Here is a 25,175-nt window from a genome sequence, read left to right as displayed (position 1 = left end):
CTGCTCTTCCAGAGGTCCTGAGTTCAATTCCCAGCAACCATATGGTGGCTCACAACCATCCGTTATGAGATCTGGTGCCCTCTTCTGGTGTGCAGATATACATGGAAGCAGAATGTTATATACATAATAAATAAATAAATAAATAAATAAATAAATAAATAAATAAATAAAATCTTTAAAAAAAAAAAAAAGCTAACTATAAAGCTGGGTATGACAGAACATACCTACCTATAATCCCAGCACTTGGGACGTAGAGGTGGGCCAGGCAGGGTTTGAGTTGCATATTGAGCTTGTGGCCAGCCTGGGATATATAAGACTGCCTCAACAAACAAGAAGAAACCAGCCCCTAAAACAAAACAAAAACAAACAAAAAAAACCCAAACTCTGTTATAAGTAAAATGGCCCTTAGAGGTATTTTCCTCCACCAAGGGTTCATGAGCATGTTAAAGGCAAAAGAATATGGTTTTATATATATTAGAATGGCTAATCGGCTGGCTTCCTGAGATAAGAGAATTTATTCTGGGGTATCATATTGGGTCCAGGTAGTCCCAGTACTTGGGAAGCTAAGGCAGGGAAATTGTAAGTTTGAGTTTGAGGCCAGCCTAGATTATATAGCCAGGCTATCAGAAAACCAAAAACAAGCAAACAAACATACTAGGCGTTTTAGTCACTTGGGAGACTGAGGCAAAACATTACCATGAGTTCAAATCCATACTGGAACACAGTGGAAAACCCTGTCTCAAAAGATAAGAAAAGAAAAGGAGAGGCTAGGTGTGGTAGCACAAAACTGTAATTCCAGCACTCGGGATGAAGGCAGAAGGATCAGTAGTTCAGGGCCACCTCAACTACATACTTACATACCAAATTCAAGGCCAGCCTGAGCTACACAAGACTCTCAAAAGAGGACAGAGGTTATTTCTGTATATGTTTAGAAATAGAATTTCTTTCTTTGTTTTTGTTTTTGTTTTTTTTTGTTGTTGTTGTTGTTTTTTGTTTGTTTGTTTTGGTTTTTTTTTTTTTTTTGAGACAGGATTTCTCTGTGTAGTCCTGGCTGTCCTGGAACTATGTAGACCAAGCTCAGAGATCCTCCTGCCTCTGCCTTTGGCGTGCTGGGATTAAAGGTGTGCTCCACCACGGCCCAGCAAAAACAAAAATAGTAAGCTCAGTTTTGTAGCATAACTTCATTTCCTTTAGTCTCTTTGAGATTGTTTACTGTGTAGCCCAGGCTGGCTTTGAATTCATGATCCTGCTGCCTTAGCCTGCCAAGTGCTGAGATTTCAGCTGCAAACCACCACACCAGGCAATGATTTTCATCTTTGCTTTTTTCATGTTTTATATGGTTTGATGTGGTTTTGTTTCTTTTGAGACTGAGTCTCATTTAGCCCGGTCTGGCTTCAAATTCATTAGTAGATGATGACCTTAAAATTCTGATATTCTTGCTCTATCTGCTAGATTATAGACGGGCACACAACAACTTTGATTTTTAAAGCTGTCTCTGCCAGCTCTGCCTGGTGTAGTAGTATGCACCTGTAGTCACAAATATTGCAGGAATAGCTTGAGTACAAGAGTTTGAGGTAAGCTTGGAGTTCACGGGATTTACAGTAGAGAGAACTTGTCTAGCATGCACAAAGCCCTGGTTCCAATCTTAAGCATTAAAACAAACAAACAAAAAACCAACCTGTCTTCCAGAGCTTGCTTGCCTGTGAGCCTGCAGCTTTGCATTGACAGTTCCCTGTTGTATTGTCATGTCTCTTTCCGTATCTCACCTGTTGACTTGTAAATTGAGAGTCCTTAATCTGCTAATGTTGAAGGACCAGCCAGAGCTCAGACTTGACTTCTCCAGCCTATAACCCCTGTCCCATTCCCGCTCCTGTCCCTCTGCATGGCCTCAGAGGCAGCTACCTCCTTCCTCCCACCCCTTTAGTTCCTTCCTGGTATGAGTGATTACTGGGGACAGTTTCCTAGGACTTCAGAAAAGAATAGGCCAATTTCATGGAGCAGTGACCGTCAGTGAACTGTCCCTCTGGTGTTTCTTTCTGAACTAGACCCAACCCCCAAAGGGCCTGCTTCTGCTGTGACTGCTGAGGTTTACCCAAAGAACTCAAGTCTTCGAGCCTATCATCAAAAGATCGACAACAACCTAGGTAAGTTTGGGAGCTACAGCAGCCTCCAGACAGTTGATGCTGAGCACAGCCAGGGCGCCCAGTACTGCCTCACTGTCAGGAATCTGTCCACTTCTCCCCATTTCCTGCTGTCACTGTAGCCAAGCCATCCTCACTACTTTCTTGACTCCTGACCAGACCTAAGCATCCCTGGGGCTTAAGAGCATCCAGGATAAAGCCACACGGCTGATGTGAGTGCGAAGGAGCTGAACTCAGATCTCATGCTTGCCCAGCAAGTGCTCATATCCACAGAGGCATGTCCCACAGCCCACCAGGCTGGTCTATCTCAGCCTTTTTTCCTGTCCTTACTGTCTCAAACCCAAGAAGCTTTCTTGAAGCCTGGGTGAGTGACCACTAAACTTTTACTTTACAGGAAACGTAAGGTCACATGTTTCAAAGATCTCAAGAAGCATAGTATGCCAGGCAAACACCTGTCATCCCAGGTACCTGTGATTAAGATAGGGTTGCAAATCCAGGGCCAGCCTGAAAGTTTGTGAGATCCTGTCTCAACATGACAAATATAAAGAGGCTGGAGGTGTGACTCAGTGTTGGAGTGTTTCCCTAGCACATGCAAGGCCCTAAGTTTGATTCTCCAGCACTTAGGGGAGCAATGCTGTACGTGGTAGAGACCCTAAGTCTTCTCAGGCAGCAGAAGCAGGGAGATCACTCTGACTTCAAGGCCAGCCTGGATTGCATTGTAACTTTCAGGCCAGCCAGAGCTATCTATCAAGACTATGCTAAAACAAACAAACAAACAAACATGTTAACCCTGGTTATCTGGAGGGAGGAGGTAGACAGTGGCTTCTACCTACACTAACCACATATTACTATGTAGTAAGTAGATTTCTCTTCACTTCCATGTTTTTTGAGTCATATGCTACAGGCTGTGGCACTCGGTTTTAGACAGGACTCTGCAGTCCAGATACCACTGAGCATCCAGAGGGGCAAGAAGCCCCTGCAGACACTGTAACTGCCTATCACTTCCTTCTCACAGATGAGCTGTCCATGGGATTGGGCCGACTCAAGGACATAGCCTTAGGAATGCAGACGGAAATTGAGGAGCAGGATGACATTCTTGACCGGCTAACAACCAAAGTGGACAAGTTAGATGTCAATATAAAAAGCACAGAAAAAAAAGTTCGGCAGCTCTAAAGAAACTGAAAAGGAATTCTACTCCATTGTGATGAAAAGATTCAAAGCCTCTTTTAAACTCCTAAGAAATGTCATTGATTGTACAGTATGTAATTTAACATATGTGTTCAAATGTGGGTCTTAAGAAATTTTAGTTTCAATGGGGAAAAAAATGTGTGTGTACACATTTGGGTAAGATCAACACCTCTAAAGTTCTGGGCAGACTAATTGTGAATGCCTTGAGCTTTTGATACTGTGCAGGAAGAAGAAAACCGTGCATTTCTTTCTTTCACAAGTATATGCAAAGATGTGGGCAGGATGTCAGTCAGTCTCCTAACTATTGCCTTCTATTTACTCGCTGTTTCTCACTCCAAGGCCTTACTGTGAATTCATGTAAAGTGACCCTGGGTTTTGGCAGAAGGAAGGGTCCTTCCACATCTTTGTATGTCAATCATTATCGATATGCCTGCACATACACTGAGCACATTGTAGCTTTCTCCCCCTGAAAAGGACCCCTGTTAGACCCAGAAAAGGAATGTGTTGCCTTCATTACTCTCCCCTCCTGTCCTCAGTTCTTGTCCTGTATTTCAGTAGAAGGACTCAGACTAGAACTGTTGGACATGACACCTGCAGTGTATGGAAATTGGATGAACTCTTCTTCCCCACCTACTGTCATCTCATACTTGCCATCTCTGGTGGGGACAGGTTTTTTTGACTGGCTCTAGGTCACCAAGTAGGTTGATGAGGAACCCCTGTGGAGTTAGTGAGCCCTGAGTATCTCCCAAACAAAAACCTCTCCACTGAGCCCTCTCTGCCTCTGGAATAGTACCAAGGCAGTGTTTATTTGGTGCCTGGAGAACCCCCACCCATTCCCTTTGTTTCTACAAAGTGCCCACCTAGTTTGAGGACTTAGATCCACAAATGATACTAGCCTTCGGTAAGACGACTTGACCAAGAAGCAGCCCAGGTACCGTTTTAGCTAGCTAGGCATGTTCATTCCCTTCATCTTCCAAAGAAAATATTTAGAAGCATTAATTAAAATTGATTTCTACAACAATTTTTCCTTGTGTTGGTACTTCCAATAAAATCATTGAAGCCGCAGAACACTTAACTTTCTTAAAGTCAAATTCACATATTTTAAAGATGGTAAAAGGGACTGTTTTTTTACTGGTAAAGTACGTCAAAAACTAAAATGCCAGTGCCTTTTTGCCTTAAAACATGGCTTATGTGCCATTTTGGGATCCTTCCTTTAGCATCTGGAGCAAGCATGGGGGCTGTGGGTGTGCCCGCCTCTCTTGGGCCCTGGATTGATCTCCACCACTGAGAGAGAAACAGAAAATGGTGACAGCATTACTGTTCATGTAGCAACTTGTACACACTCCTGTCACAAAATTTCCAACCTTGCTGAAAATACAGCTGCCACAAGCAAAAAGGCATGCCAGTGTCCATCTGTCCCTAGATATGAAGATCTGACTATGGTAGGCCTCTGTGAGTTCAAGGCCAGCCAGGACTATATAGCAAGACTCTGTCTCAACTCAAACAATATAGAGACAAACCCATATGTTCTTCCACTCGTAATTGTTTTCAGCTTTTCTATAAAACCTTCCATGTGTTATAACTATTGCTTTTTATCAGCATCAGACATAGCCTTGTGGAATTAATCATTATACCTCAATCTGAAGACATTAACACCTGAGAACGCCCGAGTGCCAGTGATTCAGCCGACTTGAAGCAAGGGAATGTTTTGTGTGCCTTCCTCTGTTTTGTTAAGTTAATAAAGCCAATCTCTCTCCTTTCCCAATCTCTTTAACTCTATGAATGTGAGATCTGTCTTCCTGCTAACGTTTATCGTCTGATCCATTAGAGGACCTCTTCCATTCTGTTGTGTTCTATGACTCATGCTGTGGTCTGCTGACATTGTCCCTGGGCTGGCTGGGAACCTGTTGGTGCCAGTGCTGCCTTATGAAGCAGGGTTATAGAGCAGGGTTGTTTTTGCATCACAGAAAACAAAGGACCTAAGGACAGTCTAGAATCCTTATCCCATGGTAATGGTGACCAGATCTGCTGGCTGACACCTGTACTCACAGCACTTAGGAGGCAGAAGGATTGCCATGAGTTCGAGGTTCGGGATGAGATCTTTTCTCAGAAGAATCAATGACTGTGGTGGGGAGAGAAAGGAATCACCCCTACACTCTGGCTTAGGAAGGTTGGTGGCAGGGGAGTGGAATAGGCTGCCGGTGTCACACAGCAGACCAATGAACATATCCTTGACATGTAAGGGCTGCAAGGCAGACTGAAACAAACTGCCTTCAGAAAGGTGACATTTGGAACATTAGACCAGCTATATGCTAAGTGTGCTACTAAAATAAATGCATTCCCTACCTTCTAACATGTACTGACTTGTAACTTAGCAGCACTAGAGTGACCTTGTGAATTGTTTTTCCTCATTCTGTAGGAGAGGCCTGGAGTTCATTCATGTAACAAGTAAAAAAAGATAGTGGTGCATTTTAATTTCCCTTTCTCCTTGTAAATGTGTGTAATTTTAAGTGTACATTGTGTCACTTTAGTAAAAAGAAAAACTACTTTGCCTGAATAAGCCTTTTTCTTCAGGTGTGTGTGTGTGTGTGTGTGTGTGTGTGTGTGTTGTAAGGGGGGGGAGAGAGGGAGAGGTGTCAGAGGTGACCCTCAGGTGTTGTTCCTTAAGCACGGTCCACCTTGTCTCTCACTGGCCTGGAATTCAACAGAAAACCCCAAGCTACCTTTTTCTCCTTCCCTTGTGCTGGGATTTTAAGCACACACCACACATTCAGCTTCTTACATGGTTCATAAGGTCCATGGATAACACAATTTGGGTCCCCATGCTTGCATGGCAAAGACTTTACCAAGGAAGCTATCCCAGTCCTCTGTATGATTTTTTTGTTTGTTTTATTTTCTGAGACAAGGTTTCTCTGTGTAGCCCTGGCTGTCCTGAAACTTCCTCTGTAGACCAGGCTGGCCTCTAACTCATGGAGATCCGCCTGCCTCTGCCTCTGTCTCCTGAGTGCTGGGATTAAAGGTGTGTGCCACCACCACCTAAGATTTTGGTACTTTTAAGTGGATGGAAAACAATAGTTGTTTTCCATAAAATTCAGATGTTCATGTTCATAAATGCTTGATTGGTGTAAGCCCCTTGAGGCATACGAATGGCCAGGCTCCACCCCTCCAGACACCTGGCAACACAGCAACTCTTATAAAGGCAAACATTTCATTGAGGGGATTCATTTACAGTTTCAGAGGTTCATCCCATGATCACTATGACCATGAGCAGGGTAAAATGCAGGCAGACATAGTGCTGGCTACATCTTGATCAGAAGGCAACAGGAAGTGGACTGAGACAACTGGGTGTATCCTGATCATAGGAAACCTCAAAGCCTGCCCCCATAGTGTCACACTTCCTCTAACAAAGCCACACCCACTCCTACAAAGCCACACGTAGTAGTGCCACTCCCTATGAGTTTATGGGACCAATTACATCAAATTACCACATTCCAGTCTTTGCCCCCATAAGCTTGTAACAATATCATAATGCAAAATGTGTTTAGTCCAACTTCAAAAGTCCCCATAGTCTATCAGAGCCTCAACAATGTTTTAAAATCCAAAGTTCCAAGTAACTTCTGAGATTTGTGCAATCTCTTAACTAATCCCCTGTAAAATCAAAATTTAAAAAAAAAATCACATATATCCAACATATAATGTCACAGGATATACATTACCATTCCAAAATGCAGGGAAGGAAACAGTGAGGAAATACTGGACCAAAGCAAGACTGAAAACCAGCTGGGCAAACTCCAAAATCTGTATCTCCATGTCTGATTTCAAAACTCTCTTCAGATCTCCAACTCCATTCAGCTTTGTTGGCTGCAACACACTTCTTTCTCTTGGGCTGGTTCCACTCTCTGTTAGCAGTTTTCCTCTGCAGGTATCCCACGACTCTGGCATCTCTAACATCTTGGATTCTCCAAGGCAATCCAGGCTTGAACTTCACAGCTTCACACAATGGCCTCTTTACTAGGCCTCTATTCAGGGACACCTCTGATACATGCCTGGCCTCAGTGGCTTTCTTTAGGCACTGAGGCAAATTCTGTAACCCATTTTTTTTTTCTATCCTTAACTGTAAAGCCAGAACCATGTGGCCAAAGCTGCCAAGTTCTGCTGTTTACTAGGGCTGGAACATGGCCCCCTCATTCAATTACATCTTCACCAGCTGTAGAGTTTGGATGTATTTGGCCCCCATAACCTCATAGGGAGTAGGTGTGGCCTTGTTGGAGGAAGTGTGGTCTTGTTGGAGGAGGCTGAATGACTCAGGCCTTTAATCCAGACCTTGAGGCTGGGTGGCACACCTTTAGTCTGGGCCACACCTTCTGTTGGAAGTGTGTCACTGTGGGGGCGGGCTTTGAGGTCTTTTTCTCATGCTTCACTCAGTGTGACAGTCAGTCAACTTCCTGTTGCCTCTGAGTCAAGATGTAGCACTCTCAGCTTCAGCACCATGTCTGTCTGTATACCACCATGCTCCCTGTCATGATGATAATGGACTGAGCCTCTGAAACTGTAAGCTGCCACCTCAATTAAATGTTTCCTTCAGAAGAGTTGCCGTGGTCATGGTGTCTTTTCACAGCAATCGAACCCTAACTAAGACACTGCCTAAACTTGGCTACTCTGAAACTGGATCTCTAGACCAGGCTGGGGTCAAACTCAGACTGACCAGCCTCTGCCTTCGAAGTGCTAGAATCAGAGGTGTGCATGACCACACCCGGCTTTAAGCTTTTCTTTAGTTCCTTTTCACAAGTTGGGGACTTAGCTAGGTGGGATCTTGCCCTTATATCACCACTCCCTTTGATTCCATTTCTTTTTTCTTTCTGTTTTTTGGTTTTTCCAGACAGGGTTTCTCTGTGGCTTTGGAGGCTCTCCTGGAACTAGCTCTTGTAGACCAGGCTGGTCTCGAACTCCCAGAGATCTGCCTGCCTCTGCCTCCCAAGTGCTGGGACTAAAGGTGTGTGCCACCTGGCCGTTTTTTCTTTTCCATTTTTTTTTAAATTCCATTTCTTAATCCATTTATCTCCTTGAACACAGAACTTAACTCTGTTCCACTTTCTGGTGCTCTTTTTCTCCTCAAATATTTTTCCTTGCTCAACTTGCTCCTTATAAATTTTCATCAGAGTTAACACTAAGCCACACAACAGAGTCTCTACTAGGCTGCTTTGAGATTTCCTGACAGTGGAATTAATCCAAAATTCTTCATGTTAGCCTCAGGCAGACTTTTCGGACAAGGGCAAAAAGCAGCCACTTTATTCACCGAAAAAAGCACAAGAATGATCCCTAAGCATCATAATAAAATTATTCTCCTCTACAACCTCTTGAGTGAGCCCCCAACAGTTCAAATAACTCTTAGAACTTCTGTCTTCCATGCTCCTACTAGTATGGCCCATTAATCAGTGCTTAAAGCATTCTACGCTTTCCTAACCCCAAGTACCAAAGTCTGAATTCCTCCAAACAAAAACATGATCCAACCTGTCACAGCAATACCCCAGTCCCAGTACCAACTTCTGTCTTAGTTAGGGTTTCTGGTGCTGTGGAGAGAGACCATGACCACAGCAACTTTTATAAAGAAAACATTTAATTGGGGTGGCTCCCTTACAGTTTCAGAGGTTCAGCCCATTATCATGACTGGAAGGCATGCAGGCAGACATAATGCTGGCTACATCTTGATAAAAAAGCAACAGAAAATGGACTGAGACAACTGGGTGGTTTCCTGATCATAGGAAACCTCAAAGCCTGCGCCCATAGTGACTCACTTCCTCTAACAAAGCCACACCCACTCCAACAAAGCCACACCTCCTAATAGTGCCACTCCTTTTAAAATTATGGGAGCTAATTACATTCAAACTACCATAGTCTATAACCTTGTCAGTGAGCATGGCAGCAGGCAGGTAATATGGCACTGGAATTGTATCTAAGAGCTTACATCTTGGTCCACAAACATAAGACAGAGAGCTAACTGGGAATGGTGAACTTTTGGAACCTCCTACAATGAGGCCAGACCTCCTAATCCTTCCCAAACAGTTCCAGCAACCGGGGACCAAACATTCAAACATGGGAGCCAAAGGGAGCTATTCTCATTCAAACCGTCATGCTATTCCTCGAAATTGTTCCCTGACCTCCACAAGCACTATGGCGCACACATCCCCACCCACACATGCACATACACACAAAGTAAATTAAGATGTAATTTAAGTGCTAAATGATACAGTTGGCTGCTATTATACCTTAAAAATGTGTTTGAGCCAGGTGGTGGTGGTGGTGGTGGTGGTGGTGGTGGTGGTGGTGGAGTACACCTTTAATCCCAACACTTGGGAGGCAGAGGCAGGCGGATCTCTGTGAGTTAAAGGCCAGCCTGGTCTACAGAGCTAGTACCAGGACTGGCTCTAAAAGTATACAGAGATGGGGGTGGGGGAAGAAGGTTGGGGGTGAGGGGAGGGAGAGGGAGAAGGAACTTGAAATAAGCTTGTTCCCTAACTAGAACTAATAAAATAAAATAAAATAAAAGTATACAGAGAAACCCTGTTTGAATACACAAAATTACCTATGTATATGGTGCTCATTTTGATAATGTGTAATTGCTGTAGTGAGATAGTCAAAGCTAGGTTTCTTCTTAGTCTTCAGTAATGGAAATCAAAATATATAGAAGAGCCAAACCATGGTGTAAAGGCTGCACGGTGAACCCTCTGCTATGCAATACTAACACATAATATTATACTTTCTTTAAAATAACTAAACACAAAAGAAAGTCTCAAACACAGCTTGCTGCTAACACACACAAATATTATATGGAAAGGTATAGTCTTACTTTCCTAGTACCATTATTGTCTTTTTAAAGAATTATCTTGTTGTTTTAGCTGTGTGCCTGGGGTGAGGGGGGTATGTATATGCACATGAGTGCAGATGCCTACAGAGGTTGGGGGGTTAGGTTCCCCTGGGAGCTAGAGGTACAGTTGGTTGCAAGCTGTGTAACATGGGTTCGGGAACTGAACTCGGGTCTTCTGCAGGAGCTGTACTACTTTTAACCACTGAACCATCTCTCCAGCACTCCCCTGTTGTGGAACATTTAATTATGTGATGATGCGTTACATTTCTTTATGCTGTGGGATATGACTTTAACTGTGTAAAGGTGTGTTACATTTGTTTCTGCTGCCTTTGTCAACGATGTGTTATATTTGTTTATGCTGCATTTATTTAACTATGTGAAGATGTGATGCTGTTTCATCTTGCCTGCCTAAGACACCTTATTGGTCTAATAAGAAGCTGAATGGTCAATAGGTAGGCAGGAGAGGGATAGGTGGGGCTGGCGGACAGAGAGAATAAATAGGAGGAGGAATCTGGAGAAAAGAGGGAAGAAGAAGAGAATGAGGGAGAAGAGAGCCACCAGCCAGACAGACAAGAGAAGCAGTGAAAGTAAGATATACAGAAGGAAAGAAAGGTAAAAAGCCCTGAGGCAAAGCATAGATGAGGAGAAACAGGTTACATTGTAAGAGCTAGCAAGGAAGGAGCTAAGCTAAGGCTGAGTCTTCATAACTAGTAAGTCTTTGTGTCATAATTTGGCAGCTGGGTGGCAGCCTAAAAGGAGAAACCTGATACCCCTCCCCCTTGTGACTTTTCTAGAGTAAGCATTTTTTGTTTGTTTTTGTTTTTTGTTTTCCAAGACAGGGTTTCTCTGTGTAGCCCTGGCTGTCCTGGAACTGGCTCTGTAGACCAGGCTGGCCTTGAACTCAGAGATTCCCTTGTCTGTGCTGGGATCAAAGGTATATGCCACCCCCAACTAGCTTGAATGAACATTTTTAAAAAATACTTTAAATTTATTTTATGTGCATTGGTGTACGGATCCCCTGGAAATGGAATTACAGACAGGTGTGAGCTGACATGTGGGTTCTGGGGAAAGGTTCCAAGTTCTCTGGAAGAGGAGCCAGTGCTGTTAACTACTGAGACATCTCTGCAGCCTCTTGAGTGACCTTTAATTAATAGCCATGTTAATTTGGGGGTGGGAAAAGAATAAGAATTTTAGTAATACAATTCTTGGTCACCTGCTTGAGAGCACACTGACAAGAACCCACAGTGTAACTACAGTTCAAGACACAGCCTGACCCTGCCAGTTAGCAGAGGCAGGAAGAACAGTGAGAATGTGAACTCTGACCCATGGACCTGGGACAAAATGTCCACATCCAGGGCCATTGTACAGAAGGCTGGGTGCCAGAACTGGAGATCAGATCAGAGGACTTGAATGAAAACTGGATCATCATTGATTTCTGCACAGCAGTACCCTAAGTTCTTCCAGGAGGGTTCCTCATGACAAGGCAGAACTTGACTTCCTGGAACTGGACTGAGAGAGGATGGAAGAGAACCATTATAGATTTGAAAGAAACCTCTCATCCCAAAAAGTCTGCATTAACAGGACACCAGCCACCAAGATGAGATGTGAACATGGGGACCAAGAACAGCCTCCATGTCTGGGTGGCTGCATTCCTTTACCTACTTGTTTGTTTTCGGTGCTGAAACTCAAAACCAGATTTGATGGTTTAAATGAGATTGTCCCCAATAAATAGGCTCTTATATTTGAAAACTTGGTCCCAGTTGGTGATGGTGTTGGGCAAAGTTTAGGAGGTGTGGTCTTGTTGGAGGAGATACATGGCTGGAGACAGGTTTTGAGTGTATAGAGCCTCACACCATCCCAGTGCTCTCAACTCAGGAATAGAGCTCTCAGCATCCTGCTCCAACCACCATGCCTGCTGCTGCTGCCATGCTTCTCTGCTATGATGGACTCTTATCCCTTTGGAATGATAAGACAAATGAACTCTTTATAACCTTATTTATTGCCTTGATCATTGCCTATCACAGCAGTAGGCCAGTAGCTAATACACTAGGGCTTTATTCTTGCTGGCCAAGTACTCCACCATGAGGGGGAACCCAAGCTATTTTGTTTTTCTTGTTTTGTTTTTGAGACAGGATCTTCTATATCCCAGACTGGCCTCAAATTTACTATGTAGCCAAGGATGGTCTTCAACAACAACTACTTCTTCTTCCTCTTCTTCCTCCTCTTCTTCCTCTTCTTCTGTTAAGACAGGGTCTCACTGTGTAGCCTTGGCTGGTCTGGAACTTGCTGTGTAGTCTAGGGCAGCCTCGAACTCGGAGATCCCCTTGCTTCTCCCATCTGAGTGCTGGTATTAAAGGAAGGCATGAACCAACATGCCCAGCATCGCCTTGAATTTCTTATCCTCCTGCCTCAACTTGTTCAGTGGTAAGATCATAGGCACGTGCCACTGAGGGGGTCCCTGCAGGTGTCACAGTAGGTAGGAAAATGAACCATGAAGAGGTAAGAGTGGTGGGTTTTTTGGGTTTTTTGGGTTTTTTTTTTTTTTTTTGGTTTTACGAAGTGCTGGTATTAAAGGTGTACACCACCACCCATCAATGCTAGGTGGTTTATTGCCAGCATATTGCCACAGTACAATTTGGGGTAAGTTTCCAGGCAACAGTCATTCCAAGTACAGGTGTACAATAAAGCTTAAGGGGTGACTGCAGAGAAACTCATTTACAAAGTACATGTGATCTTGCTGGGTGTTGGTGGCGCACGCCTTTCATCCCAGCACTTGGGAGGCAGAGGCAGGTGGATCGCTGTGAGTTCGAGGCCAGCCTGGTCTCTAGAGTGAGTGCCAGAATAGGCTCCAAAGCTACACAGAGAAACCCTGTCTCAAAAAAAAAAAAAAAAAAAAAAAAAAGTACATGTAATCTTGAGGATGGGTTCTATAGCTTAAGGGCCTGAATCTGGTATGGTCTTTGACTGGGTTAGCATCAGGCTATAAAGTACACATGACATCTCCCCTAAAGATGGGTTCTGTTAACTGAGAGATAAAGATAAAAGTCTAGAGAGGGACAGTCTGGGGCAGACATTTGTAGATGGAAGTTTCTGTCCCACCTGTTAAGCACACAGGGGCTTATATTAATTATAAACTGTTTGACTGATGGCTCAGGCTTCTTACTGGCTAGCTGTCTATTAATTATTATCAGCCATGCTGTGCTCAAGCCCAAATGCCACAGCATATCTGCACCATAGCCTTCATGAGACTGTGAGACTAGGAAGCCCAGTGTGGCTTTGTTTCTGTGCATTCAGAACCCTTTCTAAGCTTTTGTCAGGTTTTAATGGAAATTCTTGCCAAACATTTGGGCACCACCTGTGGACTGAAGTTTTTGTCCCACCCGGTTCCTGCAGCTGTTCAGTCCCAAATAAACACACAGATGCTTATATTAATTATAACCTGTTTGGCTGATGGCTCAGGCTTATTGGCTAGCTCTCTTAATTGTTAACCCATTTCCATTAATCTATCTCCACATGGTCTTGGCTTACCGGAGAATGCCTGGGCATCCTAACTTCCTGGTAGCTACATTGAGTCTCTTTCACGGACTCCTCTCTGCGTTCATTTTTCCCAGAATTCTCTTAGTCTGGTATCCCTGCCTGGCAACATCTTGCCTGTCCATTGGCTGAAACAACTTTATTCAACCAATAAGAGAAACATATATTCACAGCATGCAGAAGGACATCCCCCATCAGACACTCTGGGGGATTATGGTCAAAAAGACCTCTGTTTCCCACATGCCACCACTCCTAGTTTACATAATGCTGGTGATAGAACCCAGAATATGTTTGGCAGACATTTTGCCTACTGGACCACATTCTCAGCCCTGCTTTTGTTTTGTTAATGTGCTTTGTTTAAAGTTTCCATCCTTCTTGCTGGGCAATGGTGGTTCACACCCTTGATCTCAGCACTCAAGAGGCAGAGGCAGTCAGATCTCTGTGAGTTCAAGGCCAGCCTGTCTACAAAGTGAGAGTGAGCTCCAGAACAGCCAGGGTACACAGAGAAACTCTGTCTCGAAAAGCAAACAAAGTTCTGACCCCAATTGTTGTTATGACAGGAGTGCCATTTAGGGATGACCAACCAACATCAACATCACATGTCACAGTCTCTGGATGACATTGAATAATCAGTGAAAGGTTCAGGCAGATATCTAGGCAGCTTAAAGGGCCCTGTGTTGCGTGGCCACGTCATGGCTATGTCACTCATTACAGGGCTGCATAGGGGCTCAGTGCACATGCACGATCTTCCCCTTTTAAACCTGCAACATTATTCTCTCTCTCTCTCTCTCTCTCTCTCCCCTCTCTGCCCTGCTCTGTTCTTCCATTTCTCTCTCTCTCCTGAGATATAAGAAACTGATTAATGTGCTCTCCATAGTTCATGTTCCATGTCCATCTCTCTTTCTAATTTAAGCAAAAGAATAACAATCAGTTCCATAGACCCTTTCGAAGCTAGTTTCCTATGAATGCTAACCAACATTCTAAGAAGTTTTAAATTAAGGAGGACACAATTGCCCCTTTTCAACTGTTGGGCAATTTAAGCTGGAATGTAAAAATTTCTGAAGACAGAACACCATACCTAGTATGGCACAGAGCAGCAGCATTCAGGAACTTTTGTTGAATGGAGAGAGACAGAGAGAAAGAAAGAGACAGAGACAGAGAGAGACAAAGACATACATACAGAGAGAGGAGAGAGAGAGAGAGAGAGACAGACAGACAGACAGACAGGCACAGACAGACAGACAGACAGACAGACAGACAGAAATAAAATTCTAATCATGGTATTAAAGTTATTCTTTCTGATAAAGGCAGCCATTTGAGGAGCCAAGTTAAAATCAGAAAACTAGGCTACACAGAGAAACCCTGTCTGGAAGAGAAAAAAATCAGAAAACTAGGCCAACTTGTCCCAGCAAGGAAGAAGCTGAGGCAGGATTGCAAGTTGAGGTCACCTTGGGCTACAGCCTTAGTTGGAGTTTCAGTTGTTATGATGAAAAAACATGACCAAAGCAACTTGGGGAAGAAAAGGTTTATTAGGGTCACACTCCCCTGTTGTAAGCCATCACTGAAGGAAACAGGGCAGGGGAACTCAAGCAGGGCTGGAACCTGGAGGCCGGATCTGATGCAGAGGACATGGATGGGTGTGGCTTACTGGCTTGCTCCTCATGGCTTGCTCAGCCTGCTTTCTTATAGGATTCCAGGACTACCAGCCCAGGGGCAGCATAACCTATAATGGGCTGGGCCCTCTCCCATCAATCACTAATTAAGAAAAGCCTTACAGGCTTAATCATGTCAAGCTGACATTAAAACTAGTCAGCACAGCTACATAGTTAGACTACATCTCAACAGTAACAACAAAGCAGATTGAGTTGGGGTTGTAGCTCAGTACTAATCACTTTTGTAGTTTGCACAAGGTGCTGGACTCGATTTCTAGCATTAAAAAAATATAATAATAATAACAAAACCCCCTTAAGATTCATTACTGCTGTTTTTTTTTTTCTGTTGTTGTTGTTTTGTTTTTTGTTTTTTCTGAAACAGGGTTTCTCTGTGTGCCCATGGCTGTCCTGGAACTCACTCTGTAGACCAGGCTGGCCTCACAGGGATCTCTCTGCTTCCCGAGTGCTGGGATTAAAGGTGTGCACCACCACTGCCCAGCACTGAGTGCTTATTCATGTCCCAGGTTGCGAAGGGCAGTGCCAATATTGCCACCTTTGCACTTGGCTCCCTGAAGATGCTCAGTAGAGCTGTGGGAGTTTATGCACATAAATGATCAGGTTGCTTTCCCTGAAACTGAGTGAGGAAATCCTAGTCTACATGGGCTTGATAGTCTAACACAAAAGTAATTTTCTCGGTGACAAGACACCTTTCATCTGGTCTAAATGAAGCACATGGAGAAAGATCTCTCATCGGGATGGCTCAAAGGGTAAAGGCATTTGCTGCGAAGTCTGACAACCTGAGTTCAACCCCAGAATCCAAATAAAAGTCAGGCAAGAACTGGTCTAACACAGCAGATCCCTGACGTCTGTGTGGGTGCCACAGTGTATGAGCGCTCTATAAGCCAGTAATAAAACAATTTTTAAGAAATATTCTCTTAGTTTGCATGTATGAATGTTTTGCTGTGCATACGTATTTCCTCCATGAGTATGCCCAGCACCCCTGGAGATCAGAAACAACAGGATCCCACAAAACTGGAGTTACAGATGGTCGGGAGCCACCACACGGGTACAGTGAACTCAAGCCCAGGTCCTTTACAAAAGCAATTCTCTAACCCCAATAATAAGAGCAGGGGGCAGGGAGACTTTGGACCAGGTGATTTGGGACTCATCTGGAATCCCAGTACCCTGAGGCTAAGGGAGAAGAATCACAATTTTGTAGCCAACTACGACTACTTAGGGAACCCTGGAGTTCAGTGCTAGAGCATGGGCTGAGCACAAACAAGTGGGTTTGATCCATAACCCTGAAGGGAAAAAAAGAAAAGAAAAAAAAAAGGCGTGGAGTCAACAAGAAAATACAATTCTCGCTGGGCGTTGGTGGCGCACGCATTTCATCCCAGCACTTGGGAGGCAGAGGCCAGCCTGGTCTCTAGAGCGAGTGCCAGTATAGGCTCCAAAGCTACACAGAGAAACCCTGTCTCGGGAAAAAAAAAAAAAAGAAAGAAAGAAAAAGAAAAAGAAAAAAGAAAATACAGTTCTCCCACTGAACCAACTCACCTGGGCTCATAGGGGTCACAGAATCTGGACTGCCAACCAGAGAGCTTGCATGGGACTGACCTAGGTCTTCTGCACATATGTTACAGTTTAGTTTAATGTTCTTGTGGGACTTCTAACAGTGGGAACAGAGCCTATCTCTGACTCTGTTACCTGCTTTTGGGACCTTTTCCTCCTACTGGGTTGCCTCATCCAGCCTTAATAGGAGAGGAGGTACCTAGTCTCATGCAACTTGATAGGCCATGGCTGGTTGACAGCCAGGGGAGGCCTGCCCTTTTCTGAAGCAAAAATGAGGAGTGGGTGGGGTTGGGAAGAGGGGAGGTTTGAGGGAGGGACGAGAAGGAGAGGAGGGAGGGAGGGGAAACTTTGATCAGGCTAGAAAAACATTTTATTAATTTAAAAAAGAAAATACAGTTCTTTGAGTAGGCATCATCATGATTGGATGTAAGGATTGGGACAACTGGAACCCTCTCTCTCACTTCAGTGTCACTCTGCAGAATAAAGTTAAGAAGAAAGTTAGAGCAAGGAAAAGCACACAGAAGCAGCTCCAGAGACTAGATATTCTGTCTGCTGAGCAGGCCTTTCACGGACAGCATGTTCTGAGAAGTGACCAACACCCTTACTGCCCCAAACACTACTCCCGAAGTGGTGTTTATATTGTTTCAACCACAAGGATGTTAGCTTACTGCTGAAGGGAGTTGGAGCTTCACTCCTGGATGAGTAGTCCTTTGTAGAAGCTGAGTCACTGCCGTTGCAGGTATAGACTGGTCTGACTGCCTGACCTGAAGGGTTAGACTCTGACCTCAGTCATCACTGCTTTTCAAGTAGGCTTGTGCTAGGAACTGAGTGGGAGGACCTTGGATGGTCCAGGGACTTAATCATGAACTAAGTTTTGTGACCTTTTCCTGTGGAGATGTAAACCAATGTCTATCCATCTCATACTGACAGCAGACCAAAGGTAATTCCACCAAGTCCAGCTTAGTGATGCAGAGTTTATTGGTTGTTTATGGTGTAGGTCTCAAGGTTACTTAGAGCACGGATGACTCAAAAGCAGCTGCATCTTCTAAAACCCACCCAGCATGGGGGATGACTTTACTAGGCCATATCTTTAAAGCTCGCTGCATGAGTTCTAGCAGGTCCCCTGATTCCAGAGGCATCTCCCTAGCAAATGCTGACTACCTCTTCATCTTTAGGGAGAGGAGGGCATGTAAATCTCAGGAAGTTCAGGGCCTTCCTAAGCCTTGTAAGTTTCATTTATTTTCTGAATTTGTATGTTTCCTTTACTTACTGGATCTTGTGTGCTTCTGGCTTCTCTCCTCTCTCTAGAGAGAAGAGCTACACAATAAGTCCTCAGTTCCAGAAGAAGAAAAAAAAATTTTTTGTTTTGTTTTGTTTTGTTTTGTTTTGAGACAGGGTTTTCTTGTATAGCCCTGACTTTCCTGGAACTCATTTTGTAGATTAGGCTGCCTCAAACTCAGAGATCTGCCTGCCTCTGACTCTAGTGCTAGGACCAAAGGAGTGTGGTACCACCACCTGGTGTGAGAGTTTTAACAAGAGAAGTAGGCATGAATGCATTAATTATTTCTCTGCTTTTTTTTTCGTTCTTTTTATTATCTTATGTGTATAGGTTTTTGTCTGCATGTATGTGTACCACATAAGTGCAGTCCCCCTGGAGATCAGAAGAGGGTACTGAATTTCTTGGGACTTGAGCTCCAGTTGTGAGCAGCCATGAGTATGCTGGGAATCGAACCGTTTCCCTGGAAAATAAGCCAGTTCTCCCAACCACTGAGCCATTGTTCTAGGCCCTCTTTCTGCTCTGGGTCTGTTACTTTGACTGGCTGCTTCACGTTCTTGCCTTGATTTCCCATAATGATGGGCTCTAACCTAGAACTTTGAGTCAAATAAGTCCTCTCTCCCTTAATGTGCTTTTGTCAGGGTATTTACCACACCAGCAGAAATAAAACCAGGACACCAACACAACATAACTCCTTAAAAATTATTAGTAATAGGGCTGTAGAGATGGCTCAGAGGTTAAGAGCACCAGCTGTTCTTCCAGAGGTCCTGAGTTCAATTCCCAGCAACCACATGGTGGCTCACAACCATCTGTTATGAGATCTGGTGCTCTTTTCTGGTGTGCAGATATACATGGAAGCAGAATGTTGTATACATAATAAATAAATAAAATCTTTTTAAAAAATCAAACAAACCAGGGTGGAATGACAGCTCTTTGGATAAAATGTTTGCTTTGTAAGCTTGAGAACTTGAATCCACTCTTCAGAACTCACATAAAGAAGCTAGGGGTGGTGGTATGTGTATTGTGACCTCAGTGTTGGGAGGCTGATAGTTGGATCTTTGCAATTCACTGCTTAGCTAGCCTCATATACTTGGTGAGCTCTAGGCTAATGAGAAACCGTGTCTCAAAAAAAATGATGTTTCATAGGCTAGCTAGCCTTGAACTCTCCATCCTCCTGTTCAACCTCTGGAACAGCTGATTTTATAGTGTGTGTGTATGTGTGTGTATTGTTGTTCTTGTTGTTGTTTTTCTGCTTTTTGAGATATTGTTATATATCCCTGGCTGGTCTGGAAGTCAGTGTATAGGCCAGGATGGCCTCAAACTTGGACTTAATCTTCCTACCTTTACCTCTAGAGAGCTGGGATTAACGGCATGCATCACCACAGCTGGCTAGTACATTTACCTAGGAGATAAGAACTAGTAGTCTCAGGATCAGGCGCAGAGTGATTAAGAAACCCATCTAGTCAACTGTTTGAACTTCAACCATGAGTTGAACTTGGTCAAATTCAAAATCTGAGCTATACCAATTACAACGGAGGCTATTCAACATAAAGCATGTTTTAATTTTCTTGTATTTGTATATGATGTGTGAGTGCATGAATGTTCCACCACACTACACAGATGTCAGAGAACAACTTTATTTTTATTTCTTTTCCAAGACTGGGTTTCTCTGTGTACTCCTGACTGTCCTGGAACTTCGATTGGTAGACCAGGCTGGCCTCAAACTCACAGAGATCTGCCTGCCTCTGCCTCCTGAGTCCTGGGATTTAGGCATGTGCCACCAGTGCCCAGCTTGAGGACAACTTTCTTATGTTGGTTCTCCTTCTATGCTCAAACCCCCAGGGATCCAACTCAGGTGGTTAGGCTTGGCTGGCAAGAGCTTACTCCCTAAGCCATCTTCCTGGCCCAATGAAAAAATCTTTGGGGAAGAAAAAGACATGCTTATGTTGTTACAAAAAGGCAAAAGACCTTGACATTTGCTTATTTGTTACTGGGATGGAATCACCTATTACCCCACAATCTAAGATTTGCTGAACATGGGAAATACAAATGGCCAGAATGAAATTTCACTGACAGAAATCTAAGTAGTGTTTGCTCCTCCTGTCTTTCTCTTTTGAGACCTCCCCCTTTTCTAATTTCCTATTTTAGGCTGGGTCTTATAAAGCTCAGCTGTCCTTAAATTCATAATCTTCCTGCCTCTACCTCCCCAGTGTTGGGCTTAGTGGTGTGTGCCATCACCCCTGGCATGGGATTATACCTTTCTGTTCATCCAATTTGGAAATGCTATGATCAATAACCTGCCATCAGTGTCTTGGTGATTTTTCACAATAGTCATTCATTTAACAAGTGTCTGATCATTCATTCAAGACCAGACATGGTATTAAGGTAGGCAAAACAAAGGTGTTTTATTAAAATTTGATCATAGCCAGGCAGTGGTGGGCAGGTGTGTACCTGTAATCCCAGCACTCAAGAGGCAGAGGCAGGAAGAGTTCCCGGTCAGCCTGGTCTTGGGAGTGAGTTCCAGGACAGCCAGGGCTACACAGAGAAACTCTGTCTTGAGTATCTCACCCTAAAATAAAAAAGATTGATCCTAGTGGGGGTGGAAGAAATATGTTGGGAGGGCACGGCTGGAGTTGAGCAACGTGGAATGGCAGGAAGCAAACTGGAACTGTTGTAGAACAACGACCTACAGCAGGCAAGACATTCAAGTCAGACACAGAGGTGTTGCATTTCAGAGCCTGTAGTGGCCTGGTTGTCACCAGACTGTGGCCCTCCTAAAGCATTAGTTCCACGTGTGCCAAGTCGGATCACCTAGGGCAGGAGTTATTCAGTAACCCATTTGATGGTCACCTCACCCTGGGTCATGCCTTTCCTAAGCCACCTGATTTATCAGGGCCCTGTGGCTCGCAGTCACCTGAGGGCCACGCCTCCCTGGCCAGACAAGCCAGCACGTTACGCTTTGTTCCCAGAAACAGGTTTTCATAACGCTGTTCCCTCTCGGCTCCGGCTGTTTTCTCGCCAAGTGCGGAACTCCCGGGGGCGGCGGCGGCGGCAGCAGCAGCAGCAGTTGCCTGACTGCGGCTCTGTGGCCCAGGAAGGGCCTGACCCACGGCCTCCTCAGCCTCCTCCCGGAACGCGGGAGCCAGCACGAGTGGCTCACGGAGGGGACCCTCGCGAACGCACTCCTGATTGGCTGCGCCGAGAGACGTCAAAGGGCGGGCCCCGTGGCGGGGGTAGCGCCCGGCTCCGCGCGTGCGCAGAGAGAGTGAGCTGGACCAAGGGGGAGGTGCCCGGCCGCTTCTCCCGCGTCCGCCATTTTGTTGCTGTGGCTATTGGGAACGGGCTGGGTGAAACGGCCTGGGAGGCGCGACTCTTGCTGGAGAAGGCTGCTTCGTGTGACGGCGAGGGTCGGTGCGGGCTCTTGACGCTGCGGAGCCGGCGGGTTCCAGGACAGAAGTCGCTGGAGCCATTCCTGGGCGCCGGGCAGCTGAGAAGCCCGAGGCGGCCTCTGCTACCGCTCGGCTTCGCCCACCTCGACCCCAGGGCTTTGCCCAGTGTTCCCGGGCTTGCTCTTCCCGTGAGGCGGCCCGGTGCAGGCGGGCGGTGGCGGAGGATGCTGCGGGGCCCGGAGCCGAGAGGAAGGTCCTGACCCAGCCCTCTGATTGCTCCTCGAGGTCTTCCGAGAGGCCCTTCCTCGGCCCCAAAGCCGACAGCGGGTAAAGGCTTCACGAGCAGGCGAGAGCAGCAGACGCCGCCCATCCCCGGACCCAACACCATGTCGTCCGCCAGGTTTGATTCTGCAGACCGCTCTGCCTGGTACATGGGGCCAGTGTCTCGCCAGGAGGCTCAGACCCGTCTCCAGGGCCAGCGCCATGGCATGTTCCTAGTCCGGGACTCCTCTACCTGCCCCGGGGACTATGTACTGTCCGTGTCCGAGAACTCGCGTGTCTCGCACTACATCATCAACTCCCTGCCCAACCGCCGCTTTAAGATCGGGGACCAGGAGTTTGATCATTTGCCGGCCTTGCTGGAGTTCTACAAGATCCACTACCTGGATACGACCACCTTAATCGAACCAGCGCCCAGGTACGCGAGCTCCTGCTGCCCTGCTCGGGCTGGGAACCAGACCCGATGCGGAGGGTCGGTCAGAGATTTAATTTTGGGGGTGGAGGGAGGAGTTGAATTGCTTTCCCTCATTCTAAACCAGAAGGAAGACATCGGATTGGAAGGCCAGTGTCAGGATCTGGGTCACTGGATGAAAGGATGCATTTTTATTTAGACATTTAGTGGTGATTGTATTGTTCAAATGCACCCACCGACACACATACACAGTTTTGTCACTTTAGCTGACTAATACTAATGCATAATTATTATTGTTATTATTATTTATTTTACTTGTTTGGTTTTTCGAGACATGGTTTCACTGTGAAATAATCTTGGCTGCCTTGGAACTCATTCTGTAGACCAGGCTGGCCTCGAACTGCCTCCCGAATGCTGAGTCTAAATGTGTGCGCCACCACCGTCTGGCTGCAGAATTCTTTTAACATTAAAAAGTATATAGACGTCCTTGAGATTCTGAAGCTAGCCATGGCTCTCTCCTCGAAAATTCTTGTAGTTTACACACCATTTAAGGTTTTAGAACCCCCTGCATCTCAACAGCTAACTGCAGGTTAAGAACTGGCTTGCAGCCTTTGGAAAATCGTTAAAATGAACCGAAATCGTAGGAATTTCAGAATCTGATGCGCAATTTGAAGTAGCCCCCCCCTTTAAAAAAAAAAAAACTAGAATTTCAAAGGAAAAAGACTGAGATTATATTTGAGGAAATTTGTACCATCTCTCCCTGGTGGGAAGTATATTTATCTTAATTCTACATTAATTCAGTTTTAGATTTTTGGGGGGTGGGAATTAAATTTAGTGGTTTAACATATACTTTAAAGAAACTGAAGTAGAGCTGCGTGAGAGAGATGCACACCCCTAACCGCCTAAGGAAAAGAGGACCTTGAGTTCCAAGCTTAATTGCGCTATAGCAACAACAAGAAAGTAGACTTCAAAAAGTATTTCACTGCCTGGTATATTTCTAAGCCATTTTCTAAAAAGGTCTGGGGATTGAGTTAGACTTCTCAGGGTGAGCTGACTTCATAGAATTGCTAATGAGGTAATTTGCTCTGAACTTTGAAGATGAAAAGGTACTATACTTAATTAAGGATACCTACTAAAAGTAAAAGGGTTTCTTTTTTAGGATAGAAGAAGTAAAGCTGTGATGGTACAAGGAGTGTAAAGTTAACTGGCAAAATCAATGGAGTTTAAAAAACTGTAGTGAAGGGGCTAGGCTTGATGACTTAGTGAATGAAAGTTGTTTGCAACAAAAGCTTGATGACCTCAGTTTGATTCCCCCAAACCCACATAAATGTGGAAGGAGAGTCCTTTCTTTAGCCTCAGTGTGTGTCCCATGGCAAGTGAGTATCCACACACACATCAATAATTTAAAAAAAAAAAAAGTAAAACACAGAGAAAGTGACTGTAAATAGTAATCTATGTTATGGAGATGAGGACACTGAGAATTCTGAAACATGAGGGTCCTAGTAGCTGGTGGCAGGTGCTGTCAACTTTAATAATTTTGGATAGCTTGGACAAACTTAGGAAGTATAATGTTTGGTAAAGCCAGGCGGTGGTGGCGCATGCCTTTAATCCTAGCACTCCTGGTCTACAAGAGCTAGTTCCAGGACATCCTCCAAAGCAACAGAGAAACCCTGTCTCGAAAAATAAAAAACAAAACAAACAAAAAATAATAATAATGTTTGGTAATATATTTGAGTAAATTTCTTCTCTCCTTTGTGAAAGTGGATTATATTATTGACCTCAGGCCTTTATTAGAACATGCTTGCAACAATGTAACAGGTGTTGGAGAAAGTCTAAGTTAATTATTAGATTCCCCTCAAGGAGGAAAAGTGTGCTGGAGTGGCTTCCTGTTACCTACAAAATCTAATTCTATTAAGTGTGTCTTCTCAGGTACCAATTTTCTGTGTTACCAATGTAATTTCCTGAAATTTTTCTTAGCTCTGCTTGACACACATTCGTATCTTTTGTTTTGTTTTGTTTTGATTTTCAAGACAGGGTTTCTCTGTGTAGCTCTGGAGCCTGTCCTAGAACTAGCTCTTGTAGACCAGGCTGGTCTCGAACTCACAGAGATCCACCTGCCTTTGCCTCCCTCTCAAGTGCTGGGACTAAAGGAGTGGGCCAACACCACCCAGCCCACATTCATATCTTTTCTGTCATTCTTCGTTTCCAAATGAAAACAATAACCAAGTCATTATTCCTAACATAACTATCCCTTTTACAATCACAAAGGCATTATACATTTTAGAATAGATGGCAATGTCTCTTGAGTTATATTCTTAGTATCTCAAAACTTAAATACCAAAACTACTGGTAATCTCTTGATGTTATATTACATGATAAATCGGGGGAAAGCCACAAATACCTGTACAAACACATACTTAACAAAATTTGACAGAAACACCTGTGTCGATTATAATCTTTGTCACTACAACTGGTCACATGGCCTTAGCTGGTATTTATCACTACCTTCCTCCACTACCCATTCTGTATTTCTCCACCCTCAGCAAGCACCTCAGCAGGTCTTGACTTTTCCTGGAAGAGTGACCCATGCCTTCATTCCTCATGGGTCTGTGCCCTTTGCCATCCTGTCTAGATTAGGCTGCTGTAATTTCCCATTGACTTTAATCACAGGACATGGTAGCACCAGCAGACGCCCTAAAGGATCTCCTGCACTCCAGACATAATCTGTCTTCCTTCATTGGGAAGAAGCAATCCAATTTTCCCTTGGTAATCTGGAACAGTCACCCTCTTAATATTGTTATGGCTTTCTTAGCCTGTTGGCTTAAGGGTATCAGAAGCCCACAGTGGCCAGGTGGAAGTCTGACTTTCCA

The 25,175-nt window shown here is 44.6% G+C and overlaps 2 protein-coding genes across 3 annotated transcripts in view; both read left to right on the top strand.

The window, feature by feature from the left end:
- Positions 1-5,886, top strand: part of Snap29 (synaptosome associated protein 29) — a 32,859-nt gene extending 26,973 nt beyond the window's left edge. Inside the window, exons 4-5 of the mRNA XM_027413204.2 lie at positions 2,046-2,144; positions 3,157-5,886. Of these exons, the coding sequence (XP_027269005.1) occupies positions 2,046-2,144; positions 3,157-3,314 (257 nt within the window). The 3' untranslated portion in view covers positions 3,315-5,886. The remainder of the gene's footprint in view (positions 1-2,045; positions 2,145-3,156) is intronic.
- Positions 5,887-21,540: 15,654 nt separating this feature from the next.
- Positions 21,541-25,175, top strand: part of Crkl (CRK like proto-oncogene, adaptor protein) — a 38,502-nt gene continuing 34,867 nt past the window's right edge. Inside the window, exon 1 of one of the 2 annotated variants that reach the window (XM_027413199.2) lies at positions 21,541-22,311. In XM_027413199.2, the coding sequence (XP_027269000.1) occupies positions 22,001-22,311 (311 nt within the window). In that variant the 5' untranslated portion in view covers positions 21,541-22,000. The remainder of the gene's footprint in view (positions 22,312-25,175) is intronic. The other variant, XM_027413198.2, reaches the window with a different exon arrangement.

The sequence above is a fragment of the Cricetulus griseus genome, chromosome 4 (assembly GCF_003668045.3).
Source record: "Cricetulus griseus strain 17A/GY chromosome 4, alternate assembly CriGri-PICRH-1.0, whole genome shotgun sequence".
Taxonomy (NCBI): domain Eukaryota; kingdom Metazoa; phylum Chordata; class Mammalia; order Rodentia; family Cricetidae; genus Cricetulus; species Cricetulus griseus.
Note: the sequence above shows the minus strand (reverse complement) of the source record. Positions and strands in the feature narration are given on the sequence as shown.